Source organism: Somniosus microcephalus, chromosome 11, assembly GCF_052327205.1.
Source record: "Somniosus microcephalus isolate GS21.2 chromosome 11, FLI_Smic_1.0, whole genome shotgun sequence".
Lineage (NCBI taxonomy): Eukaryota > Metazoa > Chordata > Chondrichthyes > Squaliformes > Somniosidae > Somniosus > Somniosus microcephalus.
The window spans coordinates 138,840,157-138,861,395 of record NC_140997.1 but is presented as its reverse complement, the minus strand read 5'-3'; the positions used below and the strand labels follow the sequence as shown (position 1 = coordinate 138,861,395).

The following is a 21,239-nucleotide window of genomic DNA, read 5'->3' as shown; positions in this document are numbered from 1 at the left end:
TAACCCGTCTGAGAAAAAGTTGATGCCTGCAGGGGATGTGGGAGGAAGCATTGGAGAGAAATTAATAAATGTGCTGATAACCCAAGGCAGTGCTCATGTTAAGAGCAATGAAGGACAGGATGTGCACTTTAAGTGCCGTAACCTACAAGGCAACGGACCAAGTGCTGGAAAGTGGGAAAAAGGCTCGGTAGCCTTTTGTTGGCCGGCACAGACAAGATGGGCCGAATGGCTTCCTTCTGTGCTGGAAGTTTCTATGATTCTCTGAGGACTGTTAGACCATGTCACGCACAATGTATTATCCCGCTGCCAAGGTGGAGCAGTGTGTAATCAGTCCTGCCCCTTCAAACACTCCAAGGCCTGGGACACAGCACGACGACAGTCAAGAGTTCAGCTGCGTCTGCTGAGGGTGAGTTTCACAGACGTGCAGCTCCGGGGAGGTATGGAAGAGTACCAAGACCGGCTTTCTTCCAGACCCAGCCACCCACCACCCTCGTATCGCTGAAACCGTGCCGGAAACTGCTTTCAGCAGGCGGTACGTTCCCTAAAGAGCTGCAAGGCAAAATGGAGGATAGTCCACTCCCCAGGATTGGATAACCCGAACCCCCCGCCGCCGGAACCTGCTCCCAAGTGAACACGACATCAATTTGTCACATCTGAAAGCAACGTCACCACACGGGATGTAGAAAAACAGCCTGACATTTATTCCTGAAACTAAGTTCTGCACAAAAGGTGATATCAGAAACGCTCGAGGACCCGTCAGTATCCCGAGGCGAGGCCGATGGGAGGCTCGGAGAAGGCCACTCGTTTCCTCGTTGCACGCGATTCAGGAAAGTCCCAGGCTCCTTCCCCGGCCTGTGCGGAGTTAGCTGATCGGGGCGGGACAAGGGGTTAAAACCGTGCCCCTACCGCCCCGCCCCCCCACCTTGCGTCAGGGAGTGGATGGTTTGAGCGATTCCTCCCCTGACCGAGTGGCCCAGCTGACACGCACCCTTGAGATTTCCAGCTGCAAGAGAAGGCCACTGGAGGGCGGGGACCAGAGGGCGTGCCAGGGAGGAGCAGACCCAGCTCACCACCTGTGGCCCCCATAGCCGGCACCAATCAGGAGAACTTGAGAGAGAAGGCCCTGTATCCAAAGTTGGTGAACACGTCGATGGAGCTGCTGCTTCCGGCAGCGGTCAGTACCTGCGGAGAGAGACGGAGAGTCAGGAGAGCGCACAACCGTTAATAACCAACTGCCCTTTCCCCCTCTGGGACCGGGTGTCACAGTGCGTTAGATACACTGTCCTTTCCCCCTCTGGGACCGGGTGTCACAGTGTGTTAGATACACTGTCCTTTCCCCCTCTGGGGCCGGATGTCACAGTGCGTTAGATACACTGTCCTTTCCCCCTCTGGGACCGGGTGTCACAGTGTGTTAGATACACTGTCCTTTCCCCCTCTGGGACCGGGTGTCACAGTGCGTTAGATACACTGTCCTTTCCCCCTCTGGGACCGGGTGTCACAGTGCGTTAGATACACTGTCCTTTCCCCCTCTGGGACCAGGTGTCACAGTGCGTTAGATACACTGTCCTTTCCCCCTCTGGGACCGGGTGTCACAGTGTGTTAGATACACTGTCCTTTCCCCCTCTGGGACCGGGTGTCACAGTGTGTTAGATACACTGTCCTTTCCCCCTCTGGGACCGGGTGTCACAGTGTGTTAGATACACTGTCCTTTCCCCCTCTGGGACCGGGTGTCACAGTGTGTTAGATACACTGTCCTTTCCCCCTCTGGGACCAGGTGTCACAGTGCATTAGATACACTGTCCTTTCCCCCTCTGGGACCGGGTGTCACAGTGTGTTAGATACACTGTCCTTTCCCCCTCTGGGACCAGGTGTCACAGTGTGTTAGATACACTGTCCATTCCCCCTCTGGGACCGGGTATCACAGTGTGTTAGATACACTGTCCATTCCCCCTCTGGGACCGGGTGTCACAGTGTGTTAGATACACTGTCATTCCCACTCTGGGACCGGGTGTCACAGTGTGTTAGATACACTGTCATTCCCACTCTGGGACCGGGTGTCACAGTGTGTTAGATACACTGTCCTTTCCCCCTCTGGGACCGGGTGTCACAGTGCGTTAGATACAATAACCTTCGCTCTCTCCTACCTTGTGCTCTGGGGAGCACTCGTTGATAAGTAAGGAGTAGACAGAGGGCGGGGTGCAGGGGATTTGCGTCTTCACGCCGCCGCTGATTTGGCAGTGACTGATGAGCGGACCATCGCCGGCCGCCAGGATCTGGGAACAAAGGGGGAGGGAGGGCGAAGAGAGAAACAGAGGATATCAATTGGTCAATCCCTCCCCTCCCCAGACACCCCCCCCACCCCGCTCGCTCCCTCACTTCCACCCTCCCCCGCCCCCGACCACCCCCCTCGCTCGGTCCCTCGCCTCCCTCGACGCCCCCCCCCCTCCTCGCTCGCTCCCTCGCCTTCCCCGCTCCCCCCCCTCGCTCGCTCATTCCCTCGCCTCCCCCGCTCCCCCCCCCTCGCTCGCTCCCTTCCTCGCCTCCCCCGCTCCCCCCCCTCGCTCACTCCCTCGCCTCCCCCCTCGCTCGCTCCCTCGCCTCCCCCGCCTCCCCCCTCGCTCGCTCCCTCGCCTCCCCCCTCGCTCGCTCCCTCGCCTCCCCCCCCCCTCGCTCGCCTCCCCACCTCGCTCATTCCCTCGCCTCCCCCGCTCCCCCCCTCGCTCGCTCCCTCGCCTCCCCCCTCGCTCGCTCCCTCGCCTCCCCCCTCGCTCGCTCCCTCGCCTCCCCACCTCGCTCGCTCCCTCGCCTCCCCCGCTCCCCCCTCGCTCGCTCCCTCGCCTCCCCCGCTCCCCCCCTCCCCCGCTCCCCCCCTCGCTCGCTCCCTCGCCTCCCCCGCTCGCTCCCTCGCCTCCCCCCTCGCTCGCCTCCCCCGCTCCCCCCTCGCTCGCTCCCTCGCCTCCCCCGCTCCCCCCTCCCCCCTCTCTCGCTCCCTCGCCTCCCCCGCTCCCCCCTCGCTCGCTCCCTCGCCTCCCCCGCTCCCCCCTCGCTCGCTCCCTCGCCTCCCCCGCTCCCCCCTCGCTCGCTCCCTCGCTCCCCCCTCGCTCGCTCCCTCGCCCCCCCCGCTCCCCCCCTCGCCTCCCCCGCTCCCCCCTCGCTCGCTCCCTCGCCTCCCCCGCTCCCCCCTCGCTCGCTCCCTCGCCTCCCCCCTCGCCCCCCCCTCGCCTCCCCCGCTCCCCCCTCGCTCGCTCCCTCGCCTCCCCCGCTCGCTCCCTCGCCTCCCCCCTCGCTCGCCTCCCCCGCTGCCCCCCTCGCTCGCTCCCTCGCCTCCCCCGCTCCCCCCTCCCCCCTCGCTCGCTCCCTCGCCTCCCCCGCTCCCCCCTCGCTCGCTCCCTCGCCTCCCCCGCTCCCCCCTCGCTCGCTCCCTCGCCTCCCCCGCTCCCCCCTCGCTCGCTCCCTCGCCTCCCCCGCTCCCCCCTCGCTCGCTCCCTCGCCTCCCCCGCTCCCCCCTCGCTCGCTCCCTCGCCCCCCCCCGCTCCCCCCCTCGCCTCCCCCGCTCCCCCCTCGCTCGCTCCCTCGCCTCCCCCGCTCCCCCCTCGCTCGCTCCCTCGCCTCCCCCCTCGCCCCCCCCCTCGCTCGCTCCCTCGCCTCCCCCGCTCCCCCCCCGCTCCCCCCCTCGCTCGCTCGCCTCCCCCGCTCGCTCCCTCCCTCGCCTCCCCCGCTCCCCCCTCGCTCGCTCCCTCCCTCGCCTCCCCCGCTCCCCCCCTCCCTCGCCTCCCCCGCTCGCTCGCTCCCTCCCTCGCCTCCCCCGCTCCCCCCTCGCCTCCCCCGCTCCCCCCCCTCGCCTCCCCCGCTCCCCCCCCGCCCGCTCCCTCGCCTCCCCCGCTCCCCCCCCCCCCGCTCCCCCCCCCTCGCTCGCTCCCTCGCCTCCCCCGCTCCCCCCCCCGCCCGCTCCCTCGCCTCCCCCGCTCCCCCCTCGCTCGCTCCCTCGCCTCCCCCCTCGCTCGCTCCCTCGCCTCCCCACCTCGCTCGCTCCCTCGCCTCCCCCGCTCCCCCCTCGCTCGCTCCCTCGCCTCCCCCGCTCCCCCCTCGCTCGCTCCCTCGCCTCCCCCGCTCGCTCCCTCGCCTCCCCCCTCGCTCGCCTCCCCCGCTCCCCCCTCGCTCGCTCCCTCGCCTCCCCCGCTCCCCCCTCCCCCCTCGCTCGCTCCCTCGCCTCCCCCGCTCCCCCCTCGCTCGCTCCCTCGCCTCCCCCGCTCCCCCCTCGCTCGCTCCCTCGCCTCCCCCGCTCCCCCCTCGCTCGCTCCCTCGCCTCCCCCGCTCCCCCCTCGCTCGCTCCCTCGCCTCCCCCGCTCCCCCCTCGCTCGCTCCCTCGCCCCCCCCGCTCCCCCCTCGCCTCCCCCGCTCCCCCCTCGCTCGCTCCCTCGCCTCCCCCGCTCCCCCCTCGCTCGCTCCCTCGCCTCCCCCCTCGCCCCCCCCCTCGCTCGCTCCCTCGCCTCCCCCGCTCCCCCCCCCGCTCCCCCCTCGCTCGCTCGCCTCCCCCGCTCCCCCCTCGCTCGCTCCCTCCCTCGCCTCCCCCGCTCCCCCCTCGCTCGCTCCCTCCCTCGCCTCCCCCGCTCCCCCCCTCCCTCGCCTCCCCCGCTCGCTCGCTCCCTCCCTCGCCTCCCCCGCTCCCCCCCTCGCCTCCCCCGCTCCCCCCCCTCGCCTCCCCCGCTCCCCCCCCTCGCTCGCTCCCTCGCCTCCCCCGCTCCCCCCCCCGCCCGCTCCCTCGCCTCCCCCGCTCCCCCCCGCCCGCTCCCTCGCCTCCCCCGCTTCCCCCCCGCCCGCTCCCTCGCCTCCCCCGCTTCCCCCCCTCGCTCGCTCGCCTCCCCCGCTTCCCCCCCTCGCTCGCTCCCGCGCCTCCCCCGCTCCCCCCCTCGCTCGCTCCCTCGCCTCCCCCCCTCGCTCGCCTCCCCCCCTCCCTCGCCTCCCTCGCCTCCCCCCGCTCGCTCCCTCGCCTCCCCCGCTCGCTCCCTCACCTCCCCTGCACCCCCCTGGCTCTGCCCCCCCTCACTCGGTCCCTCCCCCGGCCCCTCCCCCGATCCCCCTCCCCTCCCCCGATCAGCCCCTCCCCTCCCCCGATCAGTCCCTCCCGTTCTCGCTCCTCTCCTGATGGGGTACGTACCAGGTCCTGGTAGAACATGGCCTGTTGCTGGCAGCCGCGCAGTGGGTACACGGTTGTCGGAGTCACGGAGCGCAGGTGCCAGAGTGTCAGCGCTGGACCTCCCCCACACACCTGGGAGAGAGGGGGGAAATTACCAGAGTCTATAATTAAGGATAGGGAATCTGAACAATTCAAAAATTTTCAGTTGATCAGAGGGAGCCGGCATGGATTTGTGAAAGGCAGGTCATGCCTGACAAACCTGTTTGAAATTTTTTGAAGAAGTAACTCAAGTCGTGGACAGGGGAATGTCTATGGATGTTATTTACATGGACTTCCAGAAGTCCTAGAGAATGTTAACTAAGGTTGAAGCTTACGGAATTGAGGGCAAATTATTGACCTGGTTCAGAGATTGGCTGAGTGGCAGGAGACAGAGAGTAGGGATAATGGGCAGGTCCTCTAATGGGCAGGATGTGAGTAGTGGTGTCCCACAGGGATCTGTGTTGGGGCCTCAACTATTCACAGTATTTATTAACCACTTAGATGATGGCATAGAAAATCATATATCTAAATTTGTCGATGACAAAGATAGACAGCATTGTAAGCAGTGTAGATGGAAGCATAAAATTACAAAGAGATATTGATAGATTCAGTGAATGGGCAAAACTGTGGCAAATGGATTTCAATGTAGGCAAATGTGAGGTCATCCACTTTGGACCTAGAAAGGATCGAACAGGTGAAATGGTGAAAAGCTAAAAACAGTGGAGGTCTAAAGAGACTTGGGGGGTGCTGGTACACAGATCATTAAAATGTCATGGACAGATACAGAAAATAATCAAAAAGGCTAATGGAATGCTGGCCTTTATATCTAGAGGACTAGAGTACAGAGGGGTAGAAATTATGCTGCAGCGATACAAAGCCCTGGTTAGACCACACCTGGAGCACTGTGAGCAGTTCTGGGCACCACACCTTAGGAAGGATATATTGGACTTGGAGGGAGTGCAGCGTAGGTATAGCATAAGATCCAAGGAGAGGACATATAAATTGGCCAGAAAAAGCAGTAAACCTGAGGCTTGGGAGCAGTTTAGGATTCAACAAAAGAGGACAAAGGGATTAATTAAGAAAGGGAAAATAGAATGTGACAGTAAGCTTTCAGGGAAACATAGAAGATAGGAGCAGGAGGAGGCCATTCGGCCCCTCGAGCCTGCTCCGCCATTCAATGAGATCATGGCTGATCATCCAAATTCAGTACCCTGTTCCTGCCTTCTCCCCATATCCCTTGATCCTTTTAGCCTTAAGAAATATATCCAACTCCTCCTTGAATGTATTTAATGAACTGGCCTCCACCGCCTTCTGTGGTAGAGAATTCCACAGGTTCACCACTCTCTGGGTGAAGAAATTCCTCCTCATTTCTGTCCTAAATGGCCTACCCTTTATCCTTAGACTGTGTCCCCTGGTTCTGGAACATAAAAACTGACTGTAAAAGCTTTTATAGATATGTGAAGAGAAAAAGGTTGGTGAAGTCAAGCGTAGGTCCCTTGTAGTCAGAATCAGGGGAATTAATAATGGGGAACAAAGAAATGGCAGACCAACTAAATACATATTTTGGTTCTGTCTTCACAAAGGAAAACACAAATAACCTCCCAGAGATGTCAGGGAACATAGGATCTGATGAAAGGGAGGAACTGAAAGAAATCAGTATTTGTAGGGAAATGGTGTTAGGGAAATTGATGGGATTTAAGGCCGATAAATCCCCAGGGCCTGATAATCTACATCCTAGGTGTGGTAAACCACTGTTATACCTGTCTGTGTCTGTATGTGTATTCCACTAGGTACAGGTCTGGACATGCCTCGGCTGACTCCTCCCACTATTCCAGGTATATAAGTGACTATCTCCCAGTCCCTTAGTATTCTGGACGGGTCGACCACTCGAGACTAGGCCTTCATTCTTTAGTTAATAAAAGCCTGGTTGTTACTCGCTTAACCTCAGTCTTTTGAGTAATTGATGGCGCATCAATTTTATTAACTAAATTTTTATAATGGAGAAGATCCTCACACCAGCATGCCTGGACCTGGACAGTCGGGAAGCGGACGCTTCCACCAAGTTTGCTCACTAGCTCATGTGCTTCGAGGCATTCCTGACTGCCTCCACAGCGGTCGTAACGGATGCGAACAAACTGTCTGTCCTGATCTCCAAGGTGAACCACCGAGTGTACTCAGTCATCCGGGACGCGACCTCGTACACAGCCGCCCTCCAGCTCCTCAAGACCCAGTACACGCGCCCTGTGAACGAAGTTTACGCCAGGCACCTCCTGGGGAGTCGCAAGCAACAACCTGGGGAATCGACTGAGGAATACCTCCAAGCACTGTCCGTGCTTGGCCGGGCCTGTGGGTGTAAGGCGGTAACGTCCACTAAGTATACGGAGGAACTGATCCGGGATGCCTTCGTAGCGGGCCACAGGTCCAACTACACCCGACAGCGACTGCTGGAGCAGAGTGACCTCACCCTCGACAAAGCCTCCGAAATCGCACTAACGCTGGGCACAGCCTACCGGGGCATGGATGCCTACTCCTCTGCACCGTGGACGCCGCGGGGAACGACAACCTGGGACACGGTAGGACAGCCCCATAGCACCGTGCCACCCCAGCCACAGCCCAACAACGGCCCCACCACCGCAGCAGTGTCCCAAAGCCAGACAGCAGTATCCCAAGGCCAGAAATGCTACTTCTGTGGCCAGGCCAAACACCCCAGAGCGCGCTGCCCGGCGAAGAATGCGACCTGCTCGGGCTGCGGGAAAAAGGGACACTACGCTAGCGTCTGCAAGGCCAAAGCCACCCCGAACGCCAGCAGCGCCGCGTGTGGGCCGTGCGAGCCGCCATCTTGGGCCCCCAACAGCGCCGCGTGTGGGCCGCCATCTTGGGCCTCCCCAGCCATGTGCGAACCACCGCAGCAGCAGCCATCTTGGACGACTCCAGCCACACGGGAATCATGGACGCCGCCATCTTGGACACCAGCCGGGACGCAGCAGGCCGCCAACCCCCCCCCATCTGATACCCGCAGCGACACACCGACCCCTACGCTGGCCTCTGTTACGCTGGACCAAACGAGACCGCACCAACTAGCTCGGTCCAAAATGGACGTTAAGGTAAACGGCCATGCAATAAACTGCCTTTTTGACTCCGGGAGCACAGAGAGCTTCATCCACCCCGACACGGTGCGGCGTTGCTCTCTCCCAGTCCTGCCTGCGCACCAGCGGATTTCTATGGCCGCCGAGTCCCAGTCAGCGGACATTGGCGGCTACTGCGTGGTGACACTAGTAGTAGACGGGACTGTGTTCAATAATTTTAAACTCCTGGTCCTGCCCCAACTTTGCGCTGCCGTTCTACTGGGGTTGGATTTCCAGTGCCACCTCAAAAGCGTTACGATGGCGTACGGTGGCCCCCTCCCCCCACTCACAGTCCACAGCCAGCAGCCTCCAAATTGCCCGCCGCGCACCAGATGCAACCTCTCCACACTCAGAGTCCCACCCCCCCCACTGTTTGCTAACCTCACCCCCGACTGTAAGCCCATCACCACAAAGAGCAGGCGATACAGTGCCGGGGACAGGGTTTTCATCAAAACCGAAGTGGAGCGGCTCCTGAAGGAGGGGATTATTGAGGGCAGCTCCAGCCCCTGGCGAGCCCAGGTTGTGGTCGTTAAGACCGGCGAGAAACAACGCCTGGTCATCGACTACAGCCAAACAATAAACCGCTACACCCTGCTGGACGCCTACCCACTCCCCCGCATAGCTGACATGGTCAACCAGATCGCGCAGTACCGCGTCTTTTCGACCATTGACCTGAAATCAGCGTACCACCAGCTCCCCATCCGCCCCAAAGACCGCCAGTATACTGCTTTTGAGGCAAACGGCCGCCTCTATCACTTCCTTAGGGTTCCCTTTGGCGTTACCAACGGGGTCTCCGTCTTCCAAAGGGAGATGGACCGGATGGTCGATCAAAACGCGCTGCAGGCCACTTTCCCTTACCTAGACAATGTGACCATCTGCGGCCATGACTTGCAGGACCATGACGCAAACCTCGAGAAATTCCTCCGCACCGCCCAACTCCTGAACCTGACATATAACAAGGAGAAGTGCATATTCCGCACAGACCGCCTCGCCATCCTTGGCTGTGTTGTGGAACACGGGGTCATCGGTCCCGACCCGGACCGGATGCGTCCCCTTATGGAACTCCCACTGCCCCACTGCCTAAAAGCTCTGAAGAGGTGCCTAGGGTTTTTTTCCTACTACGCCCAGTGGGTCCCCTACTATGCAGACAAAGCCCGTCCGCTGATCAAATCCACCTCTTTTCCCCTGATGGCAGCGGCTCGCTCGGCCTTCCACCGTATCAAGGAGGACATTGCCAAAGCCACCATGCACGCAGTGGACGAATCCATCCCCTTCCAGGTGGAAAGCGATGCGTCCGACTTCGCTCTGGCCGCCACCCTTAATCAGGCGGGGAGACCTGTGGCATTCTTCTCACGAACCCTCCAGGGCCCGGAGACCAGACACTCCGCGGTCGAGAAGGAGGCCCAGGCTATTGTGGAGGCTGTGCGTCATTGGAGGCACTACCTGGCCGGAAAACGATTTACCCTGCTCACTGACCAGCGTTCAGTTGCTTTTATGTTCAACAACAAGCAGAGGGGCAAAATCAAAAATGACAAGATCTTGAGGTGGAGAATCGAACTTTCCACCTACAATTACGAGATCTTGTACCGGCCTGGGAAGCGCAATGAACCCCGAGATGCCCTATCGCGTGGCACCTGCGCCAGCGCGCAGATCGATAGGCTAAGGGCCCTCCACAATGACCTCTGCCACCCAGGGGTCACCAGGTTCTTCCACTTCATCAAGGCCCGCAACCTGCCTTACTCCATTGAGGAGGTCAGGACCATGACCAAGAACTGCCAAGTCTGCGCTGAGTGCAAACCGCACTTTTATAGACCAGACAGAGCCCACCTGATAAAAGCCACTCGCCCTTTCGAACACCTGAGCGTCGATTTTAAAGGGCCTCTCCCCTCCTCCAACCGCAATGTGTACTTCCTCAACATCATTGACGAGTACTCCCGTTTCCCGTTCGCTATCCCCTGCCCGGACATGACCAGTGCCACGGTCATTAAATCTCTGAACAGCCTCTTCACCCTGTTCGGTTTCCCCAGCTATATCCATAGCGACCGGGGCTCATCGTTTATGAGCGACGAACTCCGCCAGTACCTGCTCGCTAGGGGTATAGCCACAAGCAGGACCACCAGTTACAACCCCCGGGGGAACGGACAGGTGGAAAGAGAGAATGCAACAGTTTGGAAGGCCGCCCTACTAGCCTTAAAGTCTAGGGGCCTTCCGACCTCCCGCTGGCAGGAGGTGCTCCCCGATGCGCTCCACTCGATTCGGTCACTGCTCTGCACTGCCACCAATGCCACCCCTCACGAGAAAATGTTTGTCTTCCCAAGGAAGTCCACATCGGGGACAGCGTTACCGCCATGGCTGACGTCCCCAGGGCCGGTACTACTGAGAAGACACGTGAGGACCAATAAAACGGGCCCCCTGGTCGAGAGGGTCGACCTCCTCCACGCCAACCCCCAGTACGCTTACATTGCGTACCCGGACGGGCGGGAGGACACAGTCTCCATGAGACCTCGCACCCTCGGGGACCGCTGTAACCCACTACCCATTACCACCCCCCCCCACGACACCCTCGGGGACCGCTGTAACCCACTACCCATTACCACCACCACCCCCCCCCCACAACCTGATATCCAACCCCAGCAGCCGGCTCGCCTTGGACCGTCACCCACGAGGACTACACTCCAGTGCCCCAGCCTACACGGGATGTGACGCCGGAAGCTCCACCACCCCTGCCGTCGCCACGTCGATCACAGCGGCAGACAAGACCTCCGGAGAGACTCCAATACACGAACTTTTAAATACACTTCACCCCGCCGGACTCATTTTTAAACAAGGGGTGAATGTGGTAAACCACTGTTATACCTGTCTGTATGTGTATGTGTATTCCACTAGGTACAGGTCTGGACATGCCTCGGCTGACTCCTCCCACTATTCCAGGTATATAAGTGACTACCTCTGATGCGCCATCAATTACTCAAAAGACTGAGGTTGAGCGAGTAACAACCAGGCTTTTATTAACTAAAGAATGAAGGTCTTGTCTCGAGTGGTCGACCCGTCCAGAATACTAAGGGACTGGGAGGTAGTCACTTATATACCTGGAATAGTGGGAGGAGTCAGCCGAGGCATGTCCAGACCTGTACCTAGTGGAATACACATACAGACACAGACAGGTTATAACAGTGGTTTACCACAACCTCCCAGTCCCTTAGTATTCTGGACGGGTCAACCACTCGAGACTAGACCTTCATTCTTTAGTTAATAAAAGCCTGGTTGTTACTCGCTTAACCTCAGTCTTTGGAGTAATTGATGGCGCATCACTAGGGTACTTAAGGAAGTGGCCCTAGAAATAGTAGATGCATTGCTGATCATCTTCCAACATTCAATGGGATCTGGCACAGTTCCCATGGATTGGAGGGTAGCTAATGTTACCCCACTATTCAAAAAAGGTGAGAGAGAGAAAACGGGGAATTACAGACCAGTAAGCCTGACATCGGTGGTGGGGAAAATGCTAGAGTCCATTATAAAAGATGTAATAGCAGAGCACTTGGAAAACAGTGACAGGATCGGACAAAGTCAACATGGATTTACAAAAGGTAAATCGTGCTTGACTAATCTACTGGAATTTTTTTGAGGATGTAACTAGTAAAATAGATAAGGGAGAACCACTGGATGTGGTGTATTTGGACTTTCAAAAGGCTCTCGATAAGGTCCCGCATAAGAGATTAGCGTGTAAAGTAAAGGCACATTGGGATTGGGGGCAAGGTATTGACTTGGATAGAGAACAGGTTGGCAAACAGAAAGCAAAGAGTTGGAATAAACAGGTCTTTTTCCGAGTGGCAGGCAGTGACTAGTGGGGTACCGCAGGGATCGGTCCTTGGACCCCAGCTATTCACAATATATATTAATGATCTAGACAAGGGAACTAGATGTAATATCTCCAAATTTGCAGATGACACAAAGCTGGGTGGGCGTGTGTGCTGTGAGGAGGATGCCGAGAAACTACAGGATGATTTGGACAGGTTGGGTGATTGGGCAGAAGCATGGCAGATGCAATATAACGTGGATAAATGTGAGGTTATCCACTTTGGTGGCAAAAACAGGAAGACAGATTATTATCTGAATGGCAATAGATTAGGAGAAGGGGAAGTGCAACGAGACCTGGGTGTCCTTGTGCACCAGTCGCTGAAGGTAAGCATGCAGGTGCAGCAGGCGGTTAAGAAGGCAAATGGTATGTTGGCCTTCGTAGTGAGAGGGTTCGAGTACAGGAACAAGGATGTCTTGCTGCAGTTGTACAGGGCTTTGGCGAGACCACAGCTTGAGTAGTGTTTTCAGTTTTGGTCGCCTTAACTGAGGAAGGATGTTCTTGCCATGGAAGGAGTGCAGCGAAGAATCACCAGGCTGATACCTGAGATGGCAGGAATGACGTATGAGGAGAGATTGGGTCGATTGGGCATGTACTCACTGGAGTTTAGAAGAATGAGAGGGGCTCTCATCGAAACTTTTAAAATTCTGACAGGACTGGACAGACTAGATGCAGGAAGGATGTTCCCGATGGTCGGGGAGTCCAGAACCAGGGGTCATAGTCTAAGGATAAGGGGTAGGCCATTTAGGACAGAAATGAGGAGGAATTTCTTCACCCACAGAATTCTCTACCACAGAAGGCAGTAGAGGCCAATACATTAAATATATTCAAGAAGGAGTTGGATATATTTCTTAAGGCTAAAGGGATCAAGGGATATGGGGAGAAGGCAGGGACAGGATACTGAATTTGGATGATCAGCCATGATCTCATTGAATGGCGGAGCAGGCTCGAGGGGCCGAATGGCCTACTCCTGCTCCTATCTTCTATGTTTCTATGTTTCTATACTAGAATGATACCCGGACTCCAAGGGTTAAGTTACAAGGAGAGATTACACAAACTAGGGTTGTATTCCCTAGAATTTAGACAGTTAAGGGCTGATCTGATCGAAGTTTTCAGGATATTAAAAGGGGATCAGAAAGGGTAAATAGAGGGTAGAGAGAGAAAAACTATTTCCACTAGTTGAGGATTCTAGGACTGGGGGGCAGAGTCTAAAAATTAGAGCCAGACCTTTCAGGAGTGAAATTAGGAAACACTTCTACACACAGAGGGAGCATGGGGGACGAAGGGGGTCGGGGACAAGGGGAAGAGGGAGAGAGAAGAACAGGGATTTGGAGGAAGAGATAGTTTGGATATTCGCTGACGATTACAAAACTATATTACACAACAGAACTGCTAACAACAGCACTAATAGAGTCAGCGGCAGTCACAGTACAAACACAGGCCCAGGGCCCTGACCCGCTCCCGTTACATGGACGGACACCCTCCCCCACCCTGCACGCAGCATTGCGCCGACCCCACTCCCGTATTTCTCATTTGAAAACGGTTAGAAGTAATTTCTCAACTGACCGCAAACACTTACCATCCAATCACAATCAGTCGTGAGGCATCCAATCCATTTTCCATACTGCGGCCTTGCGCATTGCTGCAAAACAGACCAGGGTTATTGCATAGTACAGGGGGAGATCAGATGTCAGAGAGTGGGCGGGAGGGGGGTGGCGGGGGGGAGGAGAAAGCGAAAGGGCGTCAGAGAGGGAGATAGAGAGAGAGCGTGCGTGCGAGAGTTAGGAAAAGACTTGCATTTCTATAGCGCCTTTCAAGACCACTGGACGTCCCAACACGTGTTACAGCCAATGAGGTGCCTTTTGAAGGAAACGTGGCAGCCAATTTGCGCACAGCAAGCTCCCACAAACAGCAATGATGATCAGATCATCTGTTTTTTAGCGATATTGCCTGAGAGATAAATATTGGCCCCAGGACACCAGGGATAACTCCCCGGCTCCTCTTCGAAATGTTGCCATGTGATCTTTTCCGTCCACCTGAGAGAGCAGACGGGGCCTCGGTTTAACGTCACATCCGAAAAACGGCACCTCCGACAGTGCGGGGGAGGGGGGAGGGAGCGAGAGACAAAGGGCCTGAGAGAGATGGGCGAGAGAGAGACAACAACTTATATTTATATAGCACCTTTACCGTAATAAAATGTTCCAAGGTGCTTCACAGGAGCGTTTTCAAACAAAATTAGACACTGAGCCACAAGATCGAGGCACACAGGGCAGGTGAGCAAAAGCTTGGTCAAAGAGGTAGGTTTTAAGGAGAGTCTTAAAGGAGGAGAGAGGGGTAGCGAGGCGGAGAGGTTTAGGGAGGGAACTACAGAGCTTAGGTCTTGGCAGCTGAAGGCACGGTCACCAATGGTGGAACGATTAATTTCGGGGATTCTCAAGAGGCCAGAATGAGAGGAGCGCAGCTATCTCGAAGGGTTGTCGGGCTGGAGATTACAGATAGGGAGGGGGCGAGGCCATGGAGGGTGCGAGTTAGGACATGGGCAGTGGAGTTTTGGATGACCGCAAGTTTACGGAGGGTAGAAAGTGGGAGGCTGGCCAGGAGTGAGTTGGAATAGTCAAGCCTAGAGGTAACAAAGGCATGGACGAGGGTTTCAGTAGCTGAGCTAAGGAAGGGGCGGAGTCGGGCGACGTTACGGAGGTGGAAATATGTGGACTAAGTGATGGCGCAGTATGTGGTCGGAAGCTTATCTCGGGGTCAGATATGGCACCAAGGTTGCAAACAGTCTGGTCCAGCCCCAGACAGTTGCCAGGGAGAGGGATAGAGCCAGTGATGAGGGAACAGAGTTCGAGGCAGGGACCAAAGACTATGGCTTCTGTCACCCAATATTTAGTCGGAGACACGGGGGAGAAGGGAAGGAGAGACCCTCGTGAGGTGAGCAGGTCAGAAATACAGACACGTACCTCATATTTGTGAACTTCAATCATCTGTACCTGACTCGCGGTCCGTAGGTCTACAGCAAGAGGGGGAAGAGAGGCTCAGGGATCAGCTTATGCAGAGGGGTGAAGATAGACTCACCAACCCCTTCCCTTTCACTCACATTGTACACAATCCTAACCCCTGCCCATTCACTCCCATTGTACAGAATCCCAATGGACACAACCCCTTCCCATTCACTCCCATTGTACAGAATCCCAATGGACACAACCCCTTCCCATTCATTCCCATTATAAAGAATCCCAATGGACCCAACCCCTTCCCATTCACTCCCATTATAAAGAATCCCAATGGACCCAACCCCTTCCCATTCACTCCCATTGTACAGAATCCCAATGGACCCAACCCCTGCTCATTCACTCCCATTATAAAGAATCCCAATGGACCCAACCCCTGCTCATTCACTCCCATTATAAAAAATCCCAATGGACCCAACCCCTGCCCATTCACTCCCATTATAAAGAATCCCAATGGACCCAACCCCTGCTCATTCACTCCCATTATAAAGAATCCCAATGGACCCAACCCCTTCCCATTCACTCCCATTGTACAGAATCCCAATGGACCCAACCCCTTCCCATTCACTCCCATTGTACAGAATCCCAATGGACCCAACCCCTTCCCATTCACTCCCATTGTACAGAATCCCAATGGACCCAACCCCTGCTCATTCACTCCCATTATAAAGAATCCCAATGGACCCAACCCCTTCCCATTCACTCCCATTGTACAGAATCCCAATGGACCCAACCCCTGCCCATTCACTCCCATTATAAAGAATCCCAATGGACCCAACCCCTGCCCATTCACTCCCATTATAAAGAATCCTAATGGACCCAACCCCTGCTCATTCACTCCCATTATAAAAAATCCCAATGGACCCAACCCCTGCCCATTCACTCCCATTATAAAGAATCCCAATGGACCCGACCCCTTCCCATTCACTCCCATTATAAAGAATCCTAATGGACCCAACCCCTTCCCATTCACTCCCATTATAAAGAATCCTAATGGACCCAACCCCTGCTCATTCACTCCCATTATAAAGAATCCCAATGGACCCGACCCCTTCCCATTCACTCCCATTATAAAGAATCCTAATGGACCCAACCCCTTCCCATTCACTCCCATTATAAAGAATCCTAATGGACCCAACCCCTGCCCATTCACTCCCATTATAAAAAATCCCAATGGACCCAACCCCTGCTCATTCACTCCCATTATAAAGAATCCCAATGGACCCGACCCCTTCCCATTCACTCCCATTATAAAGAATCCTAATGGACCCAACCCCTTCCCATTCACTCCCATTATAAAGAATCCTAATGGACCCAACCCCTGCCCATTCACTCCCATTATAAAAAATCCCAATGGACCCAACCCCTTCCCATTCACTCCCATTATAAAGAATCCTAATGGACCCAACCCCTGCTCATTCACTCCCATTATAAAGAATCCCAATGGACCCGACCCCTTCCCATTCACTCCCATTATAAAGAATCCTAATGGACCCAACCCCTGCCCATTCACTCCCATTATAAAGAATCCTAATGGACCCAACCCCTGCCCATTCACTCCCATTATAAAAAATCCCAATGGACCCAACCCCTGCTCATTCACTCCCATTATACAGAATCCCAATGGACCCAACCCCTTCCCATTCACTCCCATTATAAAGAATCCCAATGGACCCAACCCCTGCCCATTCACTCCCATTGTACAGAATCCCAATGGACCCAACCCCTGCTCATTCACTCCCATTATAAAGAATCCCAGTGGACCCAACCCCTGCCCATTCACTCCCATTGTACAGAATCCCAATGGGCCCAACCCCTGCTCATTCACTCCCATTATAAAGAATCCCAATGGGCCCAACCCCTGCCCATTCACTCCCATTATAAAGAATCCCAATGGACCCAACCCCTGCTCATTCACTCCCATTATAAAGAATCCCAATGGACCCAACCCCTTCCCATTCACTCCCATTATAAAGAATCCCAATGGACCCGACCCCTGCCCATTCACTCCCATTATAAAGAATCCCAATGGACCCAACCCCTGCTCATTCACTCCCATTATAAAGAATCCCAATGGACCCAACCCCTGCCCATTCACTCCCATTATAAAGAATCCCAATGGACACAACCCCTTCCCATTCACTCCCATTGTACAGAATCCCAATGGACTCAACCCCTGCTCATTCACTCCCATTATAAAGAATCCCAATGGACCCAACCCCTGCTCATTCACTCCCATTATAAAGAATCCCAATGGACACAACCCCTGCTCATTCACTCCCATTATAAAGAATCCCAATGGACACAACCCCTTCCCATTCACTCCCATTGTACAGAATCCCAATGGACTCAACCCCTGCTCATTCACTCCCATTATAAAGAATCCCAATGGACTCAACCCCTGCTCATTCACTCCCATTATAAAGAATCCCAATGGACACAACCCCTGCTCATTCACTCCCATTATAAAGAATCCCAATGGACCCAACCCCTGCTCATTCACTCCCATTATAAAGAATCCCAATGGACCCAACCCCTGCCCATTCACTCCCATTGTACAGAATCCTAATGGACCCAACCCCTGCCCATTCACTCCCATTGTACAGAATCCTAATGGACCCAACCCCTGCCCATTCACTCCCATTATAAAGAATCCCAATGGGCCCAACCCCTGCCCATTCACTCCCATTATAAAGAATCCCAATGGACCCAACCCCTGCCCATTCACTCCCATTATAAAGAATCCTAATGGACCCAACCCCTTCCCATTCATTCCCATTATAAAGAATCCTAATGGACCCAACCCCTTCCCATTCATTCCCATTATAAAGAATCCTAATGGACCCAACCCCTGCCCATTCACTCCCATTATAAAAAATCCCAATGGACCCAACCCCTGCCCATTCACTCCCATTATAAAGAATCCTAATGGACCCGACCCCTTCCCATTCACTCCCATTGTACAGAATCCCAATGGACTCAACCCCTGCCCATTCACTCCCATTATAAAGAATCCTAATGGACCCGACCCCTGCCCATTCACTCCCATTATAAAGAATCCTAATGGACCCAACCCCTTCCCATTCACTCCCATTGTACAAAATCCCAATGGACCCGACCCCTTCCCATTCACTCCCATTGTACAAAATCCCAATGGACCCGACCCCTTCCCATTCACTCCCATTGTACAGCATCCCAATGGACCCAACCCCTTAATATTTACTCCCATTACACAGAATCCAAATTGACCTGACGTTTCCCCATTCCCACTGTACAGAATCCCAATGCCGCTCGGCCGAGGATGTGTCTCACGACCCCTGACCCGGTGGAATGCTTACCCCAGAGCCTGACGGAGCCGTCCTCACTCCCCGAGATGCACTCCTTGAGCTGGTCCCTCAGCGTCAGGCAGTGCACGTAATCCGTGTGGCCCTTCAGGGTGTGCTGTGGGACGGAGACGGGGAAAGGCACGGGTTTTTAACACCGCTGACGCTGGCTCCCCACACATCCGCCCGTGCCCCCCCCCCCCGTCGGCGCTCGCTGTTCGGTGCCCCTCATCTCCTGAGGGCGCCGCCTTGTCAACGGGTACGGCTACCTCACTCACCACGTCGCTCCTTCCCCCCGTAACCTGGGCGGCGATCGGGAGCAGCTCACTCCGCACTCAATGGAGCCTGGGCCTTCCCTGCTGGGGGTGTTGGGGGGGGGGGGGGGGGGCTGGTGGTTGGGTGCTCGGTCCTGCGCTCGACCATTCCACAGTGCTGACATGCAATTCCCTCTACCCAAAAACCTATTACAGTAAACTCTTGTTTAAACGGCACTTAATCATCCGGAATACTTCAATAACCAGCAAAATAGATAACTGGTAATCTTGCCAAATCCATCCAGCACTCGTTTTGCCGAGTCCGAGTCTCCCGCGGTGGCCGAGTTAGTCAGTGGTTTTTATTTTTGTTTGTGTTAAAAATTGCCTTGGTAGGTATACCCCCGTTACCCAGAATTTTTCATCAACTGGCACCATCCTGGTCCCCTAGGTGCCGGATAAACAAGTTCACTGTACAGGAAACTCTTTGGTATCTGGCACCGAGGGGACCGGGATGGTGCCAGTTGATTAAAAATTCCGGATGACGGAGGAAGTTATCGACCGAGGCTATTTTTAACAAACAAAAATTAAAAAAATGAAGAAATGTGCAGTATAATTGGGTACTCACCCATTGAATGTTGTGTTAAATGGATGGTGGAAGATGCTTGATTAAGTACAGTTCTGCCAGTTGAGGGTAATCCATAACTCTTTAATTACTTAACAGTAAAACAAAACTTATACAGTAAACGACTGTATACGGCGCGGGAGAGTCAGACTCCTGTTATTGAGGTGTTCGGACTTCCGACAGTGCCAAGAAGCCGAGTAGTGGCAGTTTGGAGAACTACCCCCACTGACTAACTCGGCCACCACGGGAGACTCGGACTCGGCAACATTTCCGGTTATTGTGGTGTTGTTTTCAGAGTATGAATTTTGCCGGTTAGTAGAGAATTCCGGATATTTAGGTGCCGTTTAAACGAGAGTTTCCTGTTAGTTTTTAACATAATCACACTGAATGATAATTGAAGACAGGGATGTTCAGAATGACATTATTTTTCCTTGTTCTCCCTACACTTCCCGTTATACTGGAACATCTGATCGACACCCACCCCCACCCCCAGCAGAGAGGAGTCCTGTTCACAAGGGGGGGGGGGGGGGGGGGGGGGAAGATCGCCAAGTGACTCATCTGTCTCCACTTAGGAACAGGAGGAGGCCATTCAGCCCCTCGAGCCTGTTCTGCCATTCAATGAGATCATTTGAATGGGGAGAGGACAGATAAACTAAATGGTACAACCCTAAAGGGGGTGCACAAACAGAGACACCTGTGGATATGTGTGCACAAATTGTTGAAGATGGCAGGGCAGGTTGACAAAGCAGTTAAAAAGGCTTACAGGATCCTGGGCTTCATAAATAGAGGTATAGAGTGCAAAAGTGTGGAAATTACCTTTATAAAACACTGGTTCGGCCCCAACTGGAGTACTGTGTCCAATTCTGGGCATCGCACTTTAGGAAGGATGTGAAGGCCTTAGAGAGAAGGCGCAGAAAAGATTTCCGAGAATGGTTCCAGGAATGAGGGACTTCAGTTGCGTGGATAGACTGGAGAAGCTGGGGTTGTTTTCCTTGGAGCAGAGACGATTGAGAGGAGATTTGATAGCGGCGTTCAAAATCATGAGGGGTCTGGACAGAGTAGATAGAGAGAGAGAGAAACTGTTCCCATTGGCAGAAGGGTCGAGAACCAGAGGACACAGATTTAAGGTGATTGGCAAAAGAACCAAAGGCGACAGGAGGATAAACCTTTTTATGCAGCGAGTGATTAGGATCTGGAATGCACTGCCTGAGAGGGTGATGGAGGCAGATTCAATCGTGGCTTTCAAAAGGAAATTGGATAAGTACCTGAAGGGAAAGATTTGCAGGGCTACGGGGAAAGGGTGGGGGAGTGGGACTAGCCGAGAGTTGACACGGGCTCGACAGGCTGAATGGCCTTCTTCCCCGCTGTAACCCTTCTATGATCATGGCTGATCTGTACCAAACGTCATCTACCCGCCTTGGTTCCGTAACCCTCGATACCCTTACGTAACAAAAATCTATCAATCGCAGGTTTGAAAGCTCCAATTGACCCCCCAGCCTCAACAGCCTTTTGGGGGAGAGTTTTCCAGATTCCCCCCCACCCCCCCCCCCCCCCGTATCTCTTGCCCAAAACCTTAAATCTGTGTCCCCTAGTCCTTGTACCATCAACTAGTGGGAACAGCCTTTCCCCGTCTGGCCTATCCAAACCCGTCATTATCTTGAACACCTCGATCAAATCACCCCTCAACCTCCTTTGCTCTAATGAAAATAAATCCAGCTTCTCCAACCTGTCCTTGTAGCTAAGAGCCCCCATCCCCGGAACCATTCTGGTAAATCTCCTCTGCACCCTCTCAAGGGCCTTCACATCCTTCCTAAAGTGTAGTGACCAGAACTGGACTCAATACTCCAGTTGTGGCCTAACCAGCACTTCATA

General features: G+C 55.2%; 1 protein-coding gene across 3 annotated transcripts in view; it reads right to left on the bottom strand.

Moving 5' to 3' along the window:
- Nucleotides 1–680: 680 nt before the first annotated feature.
- thoc6 (THO complex 6) overlaps nt 681–21,239 on the bottom strand; it is a 31,364-nt gene continuing 10,805 nt past the window's right edge. For all 3 annotated transcript variants that reach the window (XM_086001311.1, XM_086001313.1, XM_086001312.1), the window contains 6 exons: nt 18,507–18,609; nt 15,118–15,167; nt 13,737–13,799; nt 5,159–5,269; nt 2,145–2,273; nt 681–1,182 (listed from right to left, as the gene is read on the bottom strand). In XM_086001311.1, coding sequence (XP_085857437.1) covers nt 1,099–1,182; nt 2,145–2,273; nt 5,159–5,269; nt 13,737–13,799; nt 15,118–15,167; nt 18,507–18,609 — 540 coding nt within the window. In that variant the 3' untranslated portion in view covers nt 681–1,098. The remainder of the gene's footprint in view (nt 1,183–2,144; nt 2,274–5,158; nt 5,270–13,736; nt 13,800–15,117; nt 15,168–18,506; nt 18,610–21,239) is intronic.